Raw genomic sequence first — 17819 nt, 5'->3', positions numbered from 1 at the left:
GCGGCCGGGCGGGGAAACCTTAGAAGCGGGTGGGCTGGGCTCGTTCGTCCCCGAGGGCGGGCCTTCCCCGGGGATTTAATGTGGGCCAGTAATTTTTTATTGAGCGCCTATTGTGAATCAGGCACAGAATGTCCTAAGCGTTGGACAAACAGGTGAATGAAGCCGGGGACAAGTCATTCGTGTGTATCTAGTGTAGTGTAGCCCTGGCCCAGAGGGTGGGTCGTCTCTTCCTAAATCTGTACATATCTGGAGACCCGGAGAGGTGACGGGCTGCTGGGATTATGCTTTCCCACAGTCTCTCCGGGGTGCTGCTCTCTTGTTTGCAGGGCCAAGTTTCTCCGGCCTCTAAAACTTCCACTGACCATGTAAGGAGAGGCAGCTGCTGGGGGCGTCACTGGGATCTAAAGATAGCGGTCCCTGCCTCGGACTCCGAACGCCACCGGGCTGCGGGAGCCGCCATGGCACGGTGAGCGTTTCGGGCCGCCTTTCTCCCTTTAGATTCCGCGCCCCACATTTCCTGGGCGCTCCAGGTCCTGCGAGATCCCATGGGAACTGCAGACCCCAGGTCTCTGTAACTGTGGGGTGGTGCGGGGCAGTGTGACCTCAGTGGCCTCCATAACTCCCTACACCCATTCTCATCACTCCAATTCCACGTCCTTCTGTTTCTGCTCCATTTTGACAAGGCTGTAGCATGAAATATTCCTATATTCTCCTCTCCTCCCATCTTTCCCAAATGCTCTCAGTCTTCCCCCTCCCACCTCTATGAAGCCCCACCTTAACTCCTCTTCAGGCAGCATGCCCGGACCCTGTGGTATGACAGGCCCAAGTATGTGTTCATGGAGTTTTGTGTTGAGGACAGCACCGATGTCCAGGTGCTCATAGAAGACCACCGCATTGTGTTCAGGTAATGGCCTCTTTGTAGAGCCCGGCTTCTCGGAACCTTTCCTTTCTCCTAAAGTCCCCACACTCAGCCTCTCAGTCTCCTCAGCTGCATTGTCTCCTTAGCTGCAAGAATGCCGATGGAGTGGAGTTGTACAATGAGATTGAGTTCTATGCCAAGGTGAACTCCAAGGTAGGGATGGAGTGGGACAGGAAGGTTTCGATGGGAAGGCTGCCTGGGAAATGGGAGATTCATTCTAATCCCCAGACTGTAAGAATGAGGCTCTGTGTGTGGCAGGACTCCCAGGATAAGCGCTCTGGCCGCTCCATTACTTGCTTTGTGAGGAAATGGAAGGAGAAAGTAGCCTGGCCCCGGCTCACCAAGGAGGATATCAAGGTAGGGAGGGGCTTGCTCTTTCTCCTGTGTTCTCTATGGTGTATTCAGGTACCCAAGTTAGGTCGGGAAATCACCCTTGCGCCTTTTCCCACCAACATTCAGTCACTTACCAGGTTCTGCCTATTTGACTACCTGGATGGTATTGAATCTGTTACTTTATCTCTTCCTAATTCAGACCTTATTCATCAATGGGTGAGATTCGTGGTGTATTTTCAGCTCCACCCCCAATCTGTCTAATGCATCGCTCCTATTATGATCTGTCTAAAATACATCTTTGACCCTGTCACTCCCCTACTTAAGACCCTCCAGTAGCTTCTTTTCTCCTAAAGGTTGCAAATTGGCTGCCTGCTGGTTTGATCTGGCTCTCAAATTTATTTTAGCAGTGTTCACAGTGTTAAAAATTATTTCTATTGGTTACTGATATTTGGAATTTTTAATTAGTTACTGACATATGAAGATGTGGAAATTTCACCTACAAATCCAGGTTACTAGCTTCCCTCAAAGGGAAAAAAAAATGGAGATTTTGGTCACACTGGTCTAAAATTCCCAGATGCTTTGAGTTACAGCATTAAATAAGGCATGTGTTCCACCTCACTTTACTTCTTTTCATTATCTTCTTGATGGTTTCAGGTATTTGAGCTCATAACTTCTTCCCCTTAGGTTGATGTCCAAACACTATAACATGATATATAAGATCATGACCTGGCTTTTCTTCTTCCTACAGCCTTATATTCCATTACTCTCTGCCTCAAACTTCACATTCCAGCCCCAGCAAACTGCTTGCAATGATTTTGCACACACCAGGCAATTTCTCAATTTTGTACCTTTGCTCAAGCTGTGCCTTCTTCCTGGAAAGCCCCCATCACTATCACTTTCTCCCACCTAACCCCTGTTCATCCTTCAAGGCCATGTGACTCCAGGATGCCTAGGTTCCCAAAATATCCCCTACATAGCCTACTACCACTCTCTTCACACTGTATTATAACAACTTATTTACATTTCCCTTCCCTATTTGCTTCTTGATGGCTGGAACTATGTATGAAACATATTTATAATCCCAATGTTAATCTCAGAGTGTGATCCATAATATCAGTTCAGTAAATATCTGTTAAATGAACTAGTGAATAACTTCTTTCTCTAAGTGTGGCAACTTGGAACATGGGCCTTGAAGGGTTGTCCCTGTCTTGCTTGGTGGAATCTATGATACTTTATGACACAGTTATATTTCCATATGTGTTATCTTTCCAGTCAATCTGCTCTTTGAGGGCAGTCTTTCTATGCTTTTTCATCCTCTACAAATCCTGGCATTGTGTTTAATAGTCTCTATAACATAGTAGTTAGGAGATGGGGTTAGTTAGTCAAAGGGGTGCTGTTGGGAAGACTACTCCCATTGGCCTTCCTCGCATGCTCCTATGTACACAACCACACTTTTCTATGCACTTCTGCTACCGCCCTGGCTGTGATTCTTTGTGCTTCCTCTTACAGCCAGTGTGGTTGTCTGTGGACTTTGATAACTGGAGAGACTGGGAAGGGGATGAAGAGGTGGAGCTGGCTCAGGTGGAACATTATGCAGAGGTAATGCCATTTTCTGCCCATGTTGACCATTCTCTGTATCTCTGCACACATTTCTCTGGAGGATTGTCATCAGGGCTAAGTCTAGAGACATATGAGCTCCTTAGAATTGCTGCTCATTGGTGCTGATATTCTTTGTTTCCCCTTACCCAAGGACATTTTTTTTTAATCATCACCTGAGGACATTTTTCCATTTTTTGTTCAGATAGAGTGGAAGGGAGAGAGAGAGAGAGAGAAACATCAACGTGAAAGGGTCACATCGAGTGGTTGCCACCAGCACGACCCAACCAGGGGCTGGGGACAAAATGCAACTGCGGTATGTACCCTTAGTGGGAACCGAACCCGGGTCTCTCTGGACCGCAGGCCCATGCTCTAACCACTGAGCCAAACTGGCCAGGGGCACCTGTGGACATTTTTGCATTTATCTTCACATAGAGCTGGAGGGAGAGAGGTGGGGAAGACAGAGAGACAAACATCGATGTGAGAGAGACATATCGACTGGTTGCCACCTACACAACTCCAACTGGGACCGGGGACAAACTGCAACCAAGATACATGCCCTTAGTGGGAACCGAACCTGGGACTCTCTGGCCCATGGGCTGACCACTGAGCCAAACTGGCCAGGGTGGTGCTGATATTCTTTACATATATTTTGCAATGTTTATTTAGTAGGGATGGGTGAAATGAATATTCTATTAGTGAAATTGTATACATGGATTCACTCACTATTCATAGAATAGAGCCTGCATTCTGAAAAAGTTTGGCAAAAGCTTTTCTTGCTTTTATGTAATTTCTGTTCTCTTCTCTTCCCCTCCCTCCCTCCTTCCTTTCCTTCTCTGCTTTTTCTTTTTTTAATATTTTTTATTAAATTTTTTTTAGAGAGAGAGGAAAGGGGAGGTAGAGATAGAAACATTGATGAGAGAGAAACATTAATCAGCTGCGTCCTGCACGCCCCCTACTGGGGATCAAGCCTGCAACCTTGGTCATGTGCCCTGACTGGGAATTGAACTGGCAACCTCTCAGTGCATGGGGTCATCCTCAATCAACTGAGCCACATCAGACAGGGCTCTTTCTTTTTGTGTGTGTATTTTCTTGAGCCAGACAACTTCATGGAAAGCTCCAACTAAGCAGTATAAAATTCACATTAAAAAAATCAATATTTCCCAATAAATTATTTGGTTTCAGAATTTCAGTACTAATTATTCACGTTGCAAAAACACTAGCAGACCCTGACCTGGACTGGTAAGAAGGATGCTCTGTGTGTTTTTAATTTCCTTTTAAGAAGGGGATCAATTTACTTTTCTCTAATTCATTCCACTAATGTGTTAGGGGCTTTAAAGGTAGGGAAGTTGTCTGGTTGGGACCATTCTCCTTTGGTCCATCAGTATGCTGGTTGCTCTTCTCTCTTGCAACTATTTTTCTTGTCCCTGTAGCTTTTGAAGAAGGTCAGCACCAAGAGACCTCCCCCTGCCATGGATGATCTGGATGTAAGTAAAGCTTGTCCCTCAACCCTTCAGTTCCCTTTTTACCCTTAAAAATAAGATACTAGAAACCTTCTGTTTTAGTCCACAGTAGTTCTCAGTGAATGTTAGTCAGAGTTGATTTTTTTTAAAGTTAAATTTGAATTTGACACAGGAGGGTGAATATTCTTCTCCAGGCTTTAGAAAATCCCACCAAATGCTGTCCCTCTTGGAACATGCCTGCACATTACCATTCCCTTTTTCTTACCCCAGGTGTGTTATCTTTATCTTTCTCTCTTTTTCCTAAGCACTAAGGTCCTTCTTTTATTTTGTTAATCCTCACCCAAGAATATTTTTCTTTTCTTTTTTTTTTCAGATAGAATAGAAGTGAGGGAGGGAGAGAGAAAGAGAGAGAAACATTGATGCGAGAGAGACACATCGATTTGATGCCTCCCACACAACCCCAACTGAGGCCGGGGATCGAACCTGCGACCCAGGAATGTGCCCTTGATTGGGAATCAAACACATGACCCTTCGGTCTGAGGGCTGATGCTCTAACCACTGAGCCAAATCGAACCAAACCAGCCAGGGCCAAGGGCCCTTCTTTTGCCTCTGTAACTTGTTTCCTGAACCCATTTCTTCTACAGCTCACTTCCACCTCTGTGACTTTCTTAATAAACTTTTGCTTATTAAAAAAAAAAAAAGAAAAGAAAGAAAAAGAAAACCCCAGCAAGGAATGCCTCACGTCCATCTTTCCCTCTGCTTCTCCATCCTAGAGTAGACCTGGCCCTGTTGACTATATTTACATTTGTAAGGAGCAGTAACATTAATTGAAATTCTGAGGCTAAATGATACACGACAGTGCTATTTATTGAGTACTAGGGGTTTATTTTATTTTCCTAAGTTTAAATCCTTTATTAGCCTCCCAAGAAGTTATTGAAAATCACAAAAGAAAAACTTGGAGAGCAGAAGGGAATGTGAGCAAAGTTTGTGAACAAAAATTTTTTTTTTTTTCCATACTCTACAGGTACTTTTTCTTTTTCATTTTTTTCTAGGATGATTCTGACAGTGCAGATACAACAAGTAATTAACTTCTGCGCAGCAGAGCTACGAAGGAAGCTGTGGCTATCTTCCAGTCATTCTGACAAGCGAGGGCCTGGGCTTTGTCCAGCTCTGGCTGTGTACCCAGGTCCTCTGGGATCTCAGATCTTTCCTCGAAGCTCTTAATTAAGGGTCCTCCTTCATGCTTTATTTCTTTTCCTTGGCACTTGACTATGGTCACTGCATCAGATGGCAGAATAGCAGAGGAGTAGACTGGTAGGACTTCTGACTTCCTACCAATTGGCTATAATCTCTGTGTTTGGGCCACTCACCAGGGCTCTCTTGAGTATTTGAGCATATGTGGTCGAGCAACAGCCAAAAAAGCAGCAGATAGGTTATAATAAATCTCTAGGAACTGGTCTCTTTCTGCCTGTACTTCTTCCTCTATAGTTACTCTCAAAGGGGAGGGGTAGGTGTTAGAGATCCTGGCCCTCATTGCTGAGGTTGGAAGATGAAAGATGTTGGGAGCAGGCTATAACCAAGCTGGGGGACTGCCCCATGCACAGATCTATGCTATGATTTCTCAGAGCAGAAACCAGCCTTCTGCTATATGATAATACGGCCACCCCTAGAACCATCCAGAAACCCAACTCAGCATCCTGCACACTCCAGAAATATCTTTATACTTTTAAAGGTGACATTAGTTCTTAAACTTGAAAACAACTGCCAATACAAAGGTATACTTGTATTATATTTTATGATTATTTCATTAAAAATTTTTGAATCTAATACCAACCCTATAAAATAATTAGGTCTTTTCTTAATAAGGATAAAACAGGTCTCAATAAGTTGCAAAGTTGGGACTTGAATTTGTATAGCAAGTCCTCTTATCCACAATTCTGAAAACTGAGTTCTGAAAACTGACAAAAAAGATTGACACCAAAACTTAGTTGACAGCAAAACATGACCTAAAGTGATGAGGCTATTTATAGTCTGTTTATTCCATGTAAAGTATTTATTTCTCAGCATAAATAATAATGAGTTTGATTCCTGGTCAGGGCACATGCCCGGGTTTCGGGCTCAATCCCCAGTAGGGGTTGTGCAAGGAGGCAACCGAATGATGTTTCTCACATCGATGTTTCTCTCTCTCTCTAAAAAAAAATCAATAAAAGCATTTAAAAAATAGCCATAAGGCATTGATTGCAGTTTAACTTCTTAAAAAATGTTTTTTAAAAAATTGATTTTAGAGAGAGTGGAAGGAAGAGGGAAACAATGAAAGAGTGATGGATCTGTTGCCTCCTGCATCCTGCATGCCCTCTACTGGGAATTTGGCCCACAACCTGGGTATGTATCTTGAACGGGAATCAAACCGGTGCTCAACCATTGACCCACACCAGCGGGGTTGTTAACTTCTTTTAACCTCTTTATTTACACCGTCCAATTCGGTAGCACCAGTCAAGCGTGGTACTTGAAATGTGGCTAATACGAAATGAGATGTGAGTGTAAAACATATACTAGGTTTCCAAAATTTTATACGGGAGAAAAAAAAAATCACTTAATTTTATATACGTATTACATGATGAAAAATATTCTGGATGTGTTGATTTAAATAAAATGTATTTACAGCCTTGGCCGGTTTGGCTCAGCGGTTGAAGCGTCGGCCTGCGGACCAGAGAGTCCCGGGTTCGGGTCCTGCTAGGGGCATGTACCCCCCCCAAAAAAAATAAAAAGAAAGAAAAGAAATTAAAAATGTATTTACAAATGGCTTGCTTTACATTTCTACTGAGCACGCTGACGTGTATTTAAGCCAGTACCTTCCCCACCTCTACCTAACACACATCCCTGGAGCCCAACGGGGTAAACGAATTGCCTTGACAGTTTCAGGGCACAGTTTTGCTGTGTCCTCTGGTCCTTTACAAAGTCTTCGAACAGTTGCTAAATAACACGGAGCGTGTGGAAATCGCGTTTTCAAGAAATTTGTCCCAACCAGACCCCATTCCTCACACTCTTGCTTCTGCGCAGAGACGCGTCCGCACTGAGATTTGTCCCCCGTCGGCCTCCGTCCATCCTTCCCCAGGCGCTTCAGCGCGCGCGGGTCCCTTCGTCCAGGGGGAGGCCGCCATGGCGTTCCGGTGTCAGCGGGACAGCTACGCCCGGGAGGTGCGGCCGGCTTGGCGCTGGACCTGATGCGGCCAGCAGATGGGGCGGTGCGGGAAGAGGGCGCCGTGCGCGGGGAGAGCCGAGCCAGAGTCAGCTTATTCTTTCGTCCCTCTGTTCAGTTCACCACCACCGTGGTCTCCTGCCGACCTGCAGAGCTGCAGACTGAGGGAAGCAAAGGCAAGAAAGAAGTGCTGAGCGGTTTCCAAGTGGTGCTGGAAGACACGCTGCTATTCCCCGAGGGCGGGGGACAGGTACCGGCCCGTCCTCCCGTCCCCCACAATCCCGTTCTGCCCAGGTGGGAAATGCTCGCCTGCCCCAGCCGCAGTGAAAAGAGGTGGAAGTTCAATTAAGTCCAGGTGTCCATTCAACAGATGTTTATCAACAAATACTTAAGTAGCCACACACATTCTGGGTACTGTTTCAAGGGGTTAACAGAATAGTTCCTCTACAGGTGTGGAATATTTATTGGAGAAGACAAAACGGTGAATAAATAAATAGTATGCCAGGTGTGATAAGCGCTATAAATAAAATTAGAGCTTGGGGGAAAGAGTGATGGGATGTTCTCCTAGGTAGGGGACAAGGAATTTTAGTAGAGACCTCAGGGGAGTGAGGGAATAAGCCATTGCAGTTGTCTGGTGGTGGTGGTAGAGGTAGAGGGAAGTATTCCAGGTAACAGGAGTAGTAAGTGCAAAAGACCTGAGCTAGGAATTAGCTTATGTGTTTGACAGGAACTAAAAATGATTCCCCTGAGCCAGCGCAACAGAGGGCAGGCTTATCAGTGCTGTGATGGGGTAGCAACAAGGTACAGTGTGAACAAGGGGAAGGAGAATAATAATATCAAAGGTAGGCATTATGGGAGAGGCTTTTCTAGCAGAGATAATAGCACCAAAAGAAAAAAAGCAGGGAAGCCTGAAAGAATCTGACAAGTCTAGTTAACTCCAAATAGTCAGATGCTGTTGGAGTCTGTGGTGTGTGTTAGTTGATGACAGGCTGGAGATGACTTTGGAAAGGTAAGTGGGGGCCAGTTGAGAGGTTCTTGAAGGATGTGTTAAGGTGTGTGGACTTCATTCAGGAAGCTATGGTAAGCCATGGAGGGACTTAGGCAAAGAAGTGACATGAGAGAACATGTGCGGTAAACTCGATAGTGAAAAAGTTCCAATTTCATATCGGTATCATTATTACAGTGATTTTCCCAACATGGAGGTTTTCTGATTTACTGAAGGATATTTGTGACCTCAGGCAACCAAAGAACGTCTCATTTTATACATTGGTTCTCTTAGGAAATATTCCCTGATTTGCTAAGACTGTTAGGTCTCTTTCCTTTGAGCCTCTCTAGAACAATGTACTTTTTTATGTTATGGCATGTTGTAGATCGTATTGCAATTACTTGTTTGCATGTCTGTATTCTTCTCCAGACTCTGAAGTTTCATGAGGGATCATGCCTTGTTTACACTATATTTTTAGACTGGCACAGTGTCTTGTAAGCAGTTGGCACTTGATTTTTTTTTTATTAAACGTATTTTTCTTTATTGATTTTAGAGAGAGATGAGGGGAGAGGGAGAGAGAGATAGACACATCGATGAGAGATCACATCAGTTGGCCGCCTCCTGCATGGCCCCCAGTGGGGACTTGGCCCACAACCTGGGCATGTGCCCTGATTGGGAATCGAAACAGTGACCTCTTGGTGCGTGAGTCAATGCTCAACCATTGAGCCACACCGGCTGGGCAAGCACTTGATATGTTTTTAAATAATTCTACTAGCAGTGCAGAGGATGGAGGGGAGGGGGAGAAGAAAAGTCAGACCATTTTAGAAACTTTTTTTAGAAAGATAAGGATTTAAACCAGCAGTTCTCAACCTGTGGATCACGACCCCATTGGGGGTCAACTGACCCATTCATAGGGGTCACCTAAGACCATCGGAAAACATATTTCCAATGGTTTTAGGAACTGAAGACACCGCTCCTCTATCCTTCTCCAGGTGGGTCCGCCCACATGTAGATAGGCCCACATACAACATGAGGAACTGTATTAAAAAGGATCGTGGCATTAGGAAGGTTGAGAACCACTGATCTAAACTAAGAATGAGAGAGGACTAAGGTTCTTTGAGTTTTACTAAAATCTTCATTGTTATAGTTAGCATCTTTGTTTTAATCCTTTTATCATGTTCTGAAAAACAAAATGTACAAGTGTTCAGAATGAAGAAGATAGACAGTTCCCTCATGGAACAAAGTGAACCACCTCCCTTGGCATTCCATAGGGAATCTTAAATTCTGGGAGTATTTCTCACACACTTTCCTTAGAGGGTCTTTGTATCTGGGAGTTAGGGTGAGCCCTGCCTCCCATCACTGATTATCTTTACTTCTTTTCCCCAGCCTGATGATCATGGTACAATCAATGACATCTCTGTGCTGAGAGTCACCCGCCGGGGGGCCCATGCTGATCATTTCACACAGACACCCTTGACCCCTGGGACTGAGGCCCATGTCCGGGTGGACTGGGAGCGGAGGTTTGACCACATGCAGCAACATTCAGGTAGGTGGGGTAGGATAGGGGACCTATTAGAGGGGCAGTTACTGTGTATGAGGATGCCACGATGATTGAGATATGGTTTGGGCTCTGTAGGACTTAGCTTTTTGGGAAAGACAGACATATTCAGAATCAGTTCTGATTGAGGCAGATTGTGATAGATGTTCTAAAAGCAATATGAGCAGTTAAAATAAAAATATTAGAATAACTGCTGAATTTGAGTATTACCAACCACTTACTTGGTATCTTTATCTGGATGTTCATAGACTTCTTAAACTCAAAATGTCCAAAATGGCATTAAAAAGTCATCCAGCCCTGGCTGGTTTGGCTCAGCGGTTGGAGCGTAGGCCTGCAGACCAGAGAGTCCTGGGTTCGGTTCCCACTAGGAGCATGTACCGAAAAAAAAAAAAAAGGAACTTTTTAGCCCTGGCCGGTTTGGCTCAGCGGTTAGAGCGTCGGCCTGCGGTCCAGAGAGACCCGGGTTCGGTTCCGGCTAAGGGCACATACCTCAGTTGCAGTTTGTCCCCGGCCCTGGTCGGTCATGCGGGTGGCAGCCACTCGATGTGTTTCTTTCATGTTGATGTTTCTCTCTCTCTCTCTCTCTGTTCCTCTCTCTCCCTCCCACTCTACCTGAACAAAAAATGGAAAAATGTCCTCGGGTGAGGATAAAAAAAAAAAAAAAAGTCATCCATTTGAGCCCTGGCCGGTGTGGCTCAGTTGGTTGAGTGTCACCCTGTGTGCTGAAAGGTCACTGGTTCAATTCCTGGTCAGGGCACTTACCCAGGTTGCGGATTCGATCCTTGGTCAGGGCGCATGTGAGAGGTAACTGATCAATGTTTCTCTCTTGAATCGATGTTTCTCTCTCTATTTCTCCCTCCCTTCCTCGCTCTCAAATAATAAAAGCATATATTAAAAAAAAGTCAACCACTGCCCCAGATCTGGTCTTCCATTAGCATTCTTTTTTTTCCCTTTATTGATTTTAGAGAGAGAGAGGAAGGGAGAAGGAGAGAGAGATAGAAACATCAGTGAGAGAGAACATCAATTGGCCGCCTCCTGCATGCCCCTCACTGGGGATTTCGCTCACAACCTGGGCGTGTGCCCTGACTGGGAATTGAACCGGTAACCTCTTGGTGCATGGGTCGACGCTCAACCACTGAGCCACACTGGCAGGGCCCCTTTGCATTCTTTATGTTCAGTTCATGGCATCAGCATCCACCCATTTGCCGCAATCCTGGTCCTTAGCCCAGACACCTCTTTGGGGATAGCCAGTCAATCACTGAGTACTATTAGTTTATTTTCTAAGTACTTTTCTATTTTCTCCCACTGTCAATGTGATCATCTTAGTCCCAGCTCTCATTATCTTTCCCCAGACCTCTGTAATAGCCCACTGGCTAGTCTCCCCACATTCAGTCTTGCTTCTTTGCAGCCTATTCTTCACAAAGCAGCCTGAGTAATCTTTTAAAAATGAACATGTGATCATGTTACTCTCCTGTTTAAAGCTTTTCAAAAGCTTCCGGTTGCTGATAATAAAGCTAAACTTATCATGGCCCCCGAGCCCTTCCTGGGCCAGCACTTATCTCCTGCTTCAGCCTCAACTGGTGTCCCTCCCTCTTGCTCTCTGCATTCTGGCCATGCTAGCTTTCCTCTCGATTCCTTGAACACTTCTTGTTTCTTTCCTCCTTCAAGGTCTTTGGCTGTCTTATTCCTGTTGCCTTCACAGTTAATTCCTTCTCTTCCTCTTCCTCCTTCTCACTCTCCTCAATCAGGAATAATGCTGTATCTCTAATGTCAAGTGCCATGCCTTGCATATGGTAGGCATTTGATAAATATTTGTTGAATGAATGAAGCATATTAGAACTTAAGTTCAAATATTGCCTCTAATAAGCTGCATTGCTTTGGCAAGTTATTGGACATTTCTAGACCTCAGGTTCCTCATCTGTGAAATGGCATCATAAAGCCTCTTGCTGAATTCTCGTGAGGATAGTCAATAAGGCATCTCAAGAATATTACCAAGTGCTCAGCAGGTCTTCAACAGGAGGATTTCTCTGATGATGTGGGATTATGTGGCTGTCTGGGCTTCTTCTCACTGTTCTGTCTCTTGTTCTGTCTTCTCAGGGCAGCATCTCATCACAGCAGTTGCTGATCATCTGTTTGGGCTGAAGACAACATCATGGTGAGCAGGAGGCATAAGACTAACTGTAGAGCATGGCTCCTGACTACCAGCTCCTTTTCCAGTAATGGGTCAGGGGGAGGAGGCTAAAAGAAAGAGCAGTGTTCAAAATCTGCTGTTTTCTCCTGTTCCCTTTGAAGGGGGGGGGTGGATGACCTTGTGTTTGTTAAAGGAAACAGGATGAGAGGAGAGATGTCTGACTTTGCTTAGGAAAGAACATAGAACTTTGAGCCTGAAGACCTATGGGATGAATCCTGGCTGTGTGACCTTGATCACAATCATTACTATCCCTCATCTATAAGATGGAAATGACAATCCCTACTTTGTAGGGTTTTTGTAAGGATTAACTAAGGTGATTTACGTGGACATTCTTTGTAAACTATAAACTTTCTTTTTTTGTTGTTAATCCTCTCCCGAGGATATTTTTCCATTGATTTTTAGAGAGAGTGGGAGAGCGGGAGGAAGGGAAGGAGGGAGAGAGAGAGAGAAAGAGAAAGAGAAACAGAAACATCGATGTGAAACAGACACATCGATCAGTTGCCTGTCGCACTTGCCCCAACCAGGGCCAGAGATCGAACCTGCAATCCAGGTACGTGACCTTGATTGGGAATAGAACCCTCCACCCTTTGGTTCTCTGACTAATGCTCTAACCGCTGAGCAACACCAGCTAGGGCACTGGAAACGTTCTTATATTATTATTGTTGTCATCATCAGCATCCTGTGACTACTCTACTTCTTCTGACAGGGAGTTAGGGCGACTCCGGAGTGTGATTGAGCTGGACAGCCCCTCTGTGACTGCAGAGCAGGTAGCTGCTATTGAGCAGAGTGTCAATGAGAAAATCAGAGATCGGCTGCCCGTGAATGTACGAGAACTGAGCCTAGATGATCCTGAGGTGGAGCAGGTGAGGGGAGAGCCAGTGGGTGTGACTTCTATAGAATGGCCCTCTGAGGACTGCTCATCAAAATTCAGACAGTCCCCTCTCCTCTGTGTTCTAGGTGAGGGGCCGGGGTTTGCCAGATGATCATGCTGGGCCCATTCGAGTTGTTACCATCAAGAGTGTTGATTCCAACATGTGCTGTGGGACCCACGTGAGCAATCTCAGTGACCTTCAGGTAGGTGAGGAAGGGCTCTGAATGGTTGGGAGTGTGGGATCACGACAGGGATGGGAGTGGTAGAGGGGAACAGCTGGGGAGTCCTGAGCAAAATCACTCCTTTATTGCTTCCCAGCTGAGGGGGAGGTCTAAGTGTCTGCCACCCTCGGGTCCAGCACCCACTGTAGTTCCTGCGGGTGTGTGTGTGTTACTCCCTTGCCTCATGTAGGTCATTAAAATTCTGGGCACTGAGAAGGGGAAAAAGAACAAAACCAACCTGATATTTCTGGCTGGGAACCGGGTACTGAAGTGGATGGAGAGAAGTTATGGAACTGAGAAAGCACTGACCACGCTGCTTAAGTATGTCCTCTTTTCTTGCCTCCTGTTTCTCAGGTCCTGGACACCCTGGGGCTTAGCTTTGTTACTTGTAAGGCAGACAGAATAATCTATCTCTGGGCAGTAAGATGCAATCGTAAATGATAAAGTGCCGTGCATGTGTGCCCAACACCAAAAGCATTGGGACCTTTCCCTTGCAGGTGTGGAGCAGAGGATCACGTGGAAGCAGTGAAAAAGCTGCAGAATTCCACCAAGCTCCTGCAGAAGGTGATTATTCCATGGAGGGTAGAGAGGGCGTGGGCTTTGCCTGTAATAGGCTCCCAGACTTGGCCCCTTCACCTAAGCAGACGTGCAACTTGTCAGTGGGGAGAGGGAGGAGAGAAAGAAGTAGAGAGAAGGTGGCGGGCTCTTGTTATCCTTTCCACCTGTCTACTCAGTTCTGGCATCTATTTCAGAACAACCTGAATCTGCTGAGAGACCTAGCTGTGCACATTGCCCACAGCCTCAGGAACAGCCCAGACTGGGGAGGTGTGGTCACATTGCACAGGTGAGAGACAAGGCAGGGGCGTTAGGCTTCAGGGCTCAGCCTCTCCACTGTATGCAGTGCATAGTGGATGACGGGTCACTCACTGGTAATCTCAAGGCTGGGTAGACCCTAAGAAATGTGTTAACTACAAGATTTATTGGGTTTGATATAAACATCTTCACTCCATTAGCACCTTCCCTCACCTCCTTCATGGTCTAACAGATTTCCACTTATTTCAGTGAATCCTATTAAAGGAAGATAAATAAATGCAAAGTTTGTTATGAGCTGCTGATGCTGAGAAGGACGCCCTACTGGCCCCCAGCCAGACTCTTTCCCTTTACTAAGGGAGTCTGCGACTTTGCACGAACAGGCAGCCGGGAGGCCAGCCTCATGTGGAGGAGCTAGGCATCCTGCAGTTTCCCAGCTCCCTCTCCAACCTGGATCTCATGTGTGTGCCTATTGTTGTAGGAAGGAGGGTGATGCTGAGTTCATGAATATCATTGCCAATGAGATCGCGTCAGAGGTAAGAGCAGCAGGAGGTTCTCTGTGCTCCCTGGGTAGAGACCTAAATGAGGGGTGGTAGTTTAGCTGAAGTCCCACCACATGAATGTATGAAGAGCAGGGAATAGAAATTCATTCAGTGCTGTTTTCTTGTGGTCAGAACTGAGTCAAGTTCTGTTTTAGGTGTTGAGCTGGGTCTCTGGTATTGACTTTGCTGGGGTTGACATTCACCGGTTCCGAGCTCTTTTAGCAAAGCTGGAACTCTTCTGAGCCACCTCGGTGTATGTGTGCTGAGGGCCAGTTTAGAAATGCAAGGATTGGCTAGGCCCTTTAAAAAGAATTTTTTTTTTTTTATTGATTTTAGAGAGAGAGGAAGGGAGAGTGGGAGAGATAGAAACATCGAGGAGAGAGAACATTGATTGGCCACCTCCTGCATGCCTCCCACTGGGGATTTGGCCCACAACATGGGCATGTGCCCTGACTGGGAATTGAACCAGCGACCTCTTGGTGCGTGGGTTGACGCTCAACCACTGAGCCACACAGGCCAGGCTGTCTAGGCCCTTTGAAGCCCATCCCTTCCGCTCTCTTTTTCCTCTGGTTCAACTGCCCATCCCAGTCCTGACAGTCCAAAACTTTGTAACTTCCAGGTTTCTCTTTCATATTTACTCAAAAAACACATTTTTGGAATACTTATTGTGGGCCAAGCAGTATGTATATCTCTTCCCATAATTCTGTCGACATGTGTGGTCAATACTAGAAACAGGAGTACAACACCTGAAAAGGTGGGGAGGTTTGATGGGAGGGGGCCTGGAGACTGCTTAACGGTCATAGACAGGGGAGCAAAGGCAACGAGGCAGAGGGACACATGGAGGTTTAAGAAACATGGGTGGTAGCCAGGCTGCAAAAGTTGGCAGGAGTCAAATCACAAAAGGCATGGTTGGCCATTGTCAGCAGCCTTCTGTCTTAATGCTGAGAGTAAGTTCCTGTGGTCACTCTCAAAAAGTTTCTTGGCTCTGGTGGGCCAGAGTGGAGGGTCTGTGTTATCTCTTATCCAGAACGTCACTTGTGGTTTAAGGAAAAAATCTTTTCTTTTTAAGTTGAGATATGACTATTGTGTCAGTTTAAAGTGTACAGCATGTTGATTTGATACATTTATAATTGCAGTATGACTTTAAAATCTGTTCTTGAGACTGAGGAGAGTCCATAGTTTAGGGAGGTTGACCTCAAATACTTAATATCAGGGTTCATCTTGTTGTCTTACCTCCTAGGAGAGCCTCCTGTTCTTAACTGTGGGCGATGAGAAGGGCGCTGGGCTCTTCTTACTGGCAGGGTCAGCTGAAGCCGTAGAGACCTTGGGACCCAGGTAATCTTCCGTGGACTGCCTTGCATGGAGGGGAGAGCCTGTAAGCCTTAGCCAGTACAGCCCTTTACCAGTGACCAAGGCCACCGCATCTGCAGTCTCATTTTCATTCACATCACAGACCTCTGAGGTGGGCTGAAGTAGTTTTCACCAACTATCATTTCCAGTGTTACAGATGAGGGATGGCATACCACATGTGTGGGATCTCACAAAGAGGCAGAACTGAGACTTGAACCCAGGTGTTTTGGCTATAAATCTTAGGTGCTTTATTATTTTTTTTAGAAATTGAGATTCATAAGTGATACATGAATACAGGTGCTGGGTTATCAGTAGGCAGGTGAAGCAGATGCTTACGGCACCAGCAAAGCAAAGGTACAAACTCTTTCGGGGAAAAAATTAGGATTTTGAAACAAAGTAAAAAAAGGCATTGATATAATTGTAGAGAAAAATTAGAACTTTGCTGGACTTTTTCCCCCTTATATTATTTATATTTTATTTTTAAAAAATGTTTTTTCCTTTATTGATTTTGAGAGAGAGAAAGGAAGAGGGAGAGATAGAAACATCAATGAGAGAGAACATCGATTGGCCGCCTCCAGCATGCCCCCCACTGGGGATTTGGCCCACATCCTAGGCATGTGCCCTGACTGGGAACTTAACCAGCGACCTCTTGGTGCACGGGTTGATGCTCAACCACTGAGCCACACCGGCTGGGCTATATTTTATTTTAAATTGGATATGGTGGTATAGTGCCCCCTATTCTTTCTAACAGAGTTTTCAAAGTACTCAGTGGCTCCAGTGGGTATGTGTACGCTCACCCTGCTCCCTGGAGGTTGCCGTAATGTATCTTCCCATCTCTAGACACTGCTGTTGTTTCCATTGATCATGCTTACAATAAGCATGGTACGTACTACTTTTGTGTACATGTGCAAGTATTTTTAAGAAGGATTTCTAGGAGCCATCTTCTCTTCCTTTCCCTCACCTGTCGCCCATGGGGAAAGACTCAGGACTGCTCTTGGTTTCTCGGTGGTTTTTCCCTTGAAGACCTCCCTTCCCCCTGACTGTATCTCTTCTTCCCAGGGTGGCTGAGGTACTGGAAGGCAAAGGAGCAGGGAAGAAAGGCCGTTTTCAGGGTAAGGCCACCAAGATGAGCCGGCGGGCAGAGGCGCAGGTGCTTCTCCAGGACTACGTCAGCACGCAGAGTGCTGAGGAGTGAGGACTCGCACCTCCCTGGTGCTCCTGCCGTTGAGAATGGGCCTCCTGTAACAACAGAAAGAGTCTCTTGGACAATAAAATAGTTTGACTTGCAGTGATTGTGGTACCATGTATAACTAATTTATATAGTATACTGCAGTGTGCTTATGCAATAAATATCTTTGAATAAACAACTTACTAATTTGGTCCCATTAGACATAACCTACATGAATGAGTGTTATGTTGATGAAGTGCACTGATTTCTCAAAACCCAGCTGCAGCCTTCATGTAGAAGTACAGCTGCCGAAGGAGCGTGCAAGTCAGGCTGGAGCTTTACCTTAGACTCATTCTCATCTTTTTGTTTTCTTTTTTTCCTTATTTCTTTTTCTAGTTTTATATTCCAGAACTAAAAAGTGTCAGTGTCTTTGCAGATAGGTCAAGAAGCCACAAAAATATACAGTAGAAATATGCTCCAAATCTTATCAAGGCATAAAAAGAATGGAAAAAGATACCTTGAAGACTGATCCAAAGAAAGCTGGTATAGCATTATTAAAATCAGACAAATGAGACTAAGGCTATAAGGTGTAAGACTTTAAGAATCATTGGTA

The 17819-nt window shown here is 45.4% G+C and overlaps 2 protein-coding genes across 2 annotated transcripts; both read left to right on the top strand.

The window, feature by feature from the left end:
- The first annotated feature begins 110 nt into the window (after window positions 1-110).
- LOC118634802 (putative protein PTGES3L) lies at window positions 111-5762 on the top strand. The gene is made up of 8 exons (XM_036269592.1): window positions 111-152; window positions 327-466; window positions 791-904; window positions 1006-1072; window positions 1178-1276; window positions 2762-2851; window positions 4282-4335; window positions 5364-5762. The coding sequence occupies exons 2-8, from the start codon at window positions 459-461 to the stop codon at window positions 5397-5399; spliced, it is 468 nt and encodes a 155-aa protein (XP_036125485.1). The 5' UTR covers window positions 111-152; window positions 327-458; the 3' UTR covers window positions 5400-5762.
- Window positions 5763-7402: 1640 nt separating this feature from the next.
- On the top strand, window positions 7403-17355 carry LOC118634795 (alanyl-tRNA editing protein Aarsd1). The gene is made up of 12 exons (XM_036269580.1): window positions 7403-7509; window positions 7629-7760; window positions 9882-10041; window positions 12151-12208; window positions 12951-13107; window positions 13202-13318; window positions 13527-13657; window positions 13834-13900; window positions 14089-14180; window positions 14628-14682; window positions 15929-16023; window positions 17098-17355. The coding sequence occupies exons 1-12, from the start codon at window positions 7471-7473 to the stop codon at window positions 17231-17233; spliced, it is 1239 nt and encodes a 412-aa protein (XP_036125473.1). The 5' UTR covers window positions 7403-7470; the 3' UTR covers window positions 17234-17355.
- The last annotated feature ends 464 nt before the right edge of the window (window positions 17356-17819 follow it).

This window comes from Molossus molossus, unplaced genomic scaffold, assembly GCF_014108415.1.
Source record: "Molossus molossus isolate mMolMol1 unplaced genomic scaffold, mMolMol1.p scaffold_m16_p_19, whole genome shotgun sequence".
Taxonomy (NCBI): Eukaryota; Metazoa; Chordata; class Mammalia; order Chiroptera; family Molossidae; genus Molossus; species Molossus molossus.
Note: the sequence above shows the minus strand (reverse complement) of the source record. Positions and strands in the feature narration are given on the sequence as shown.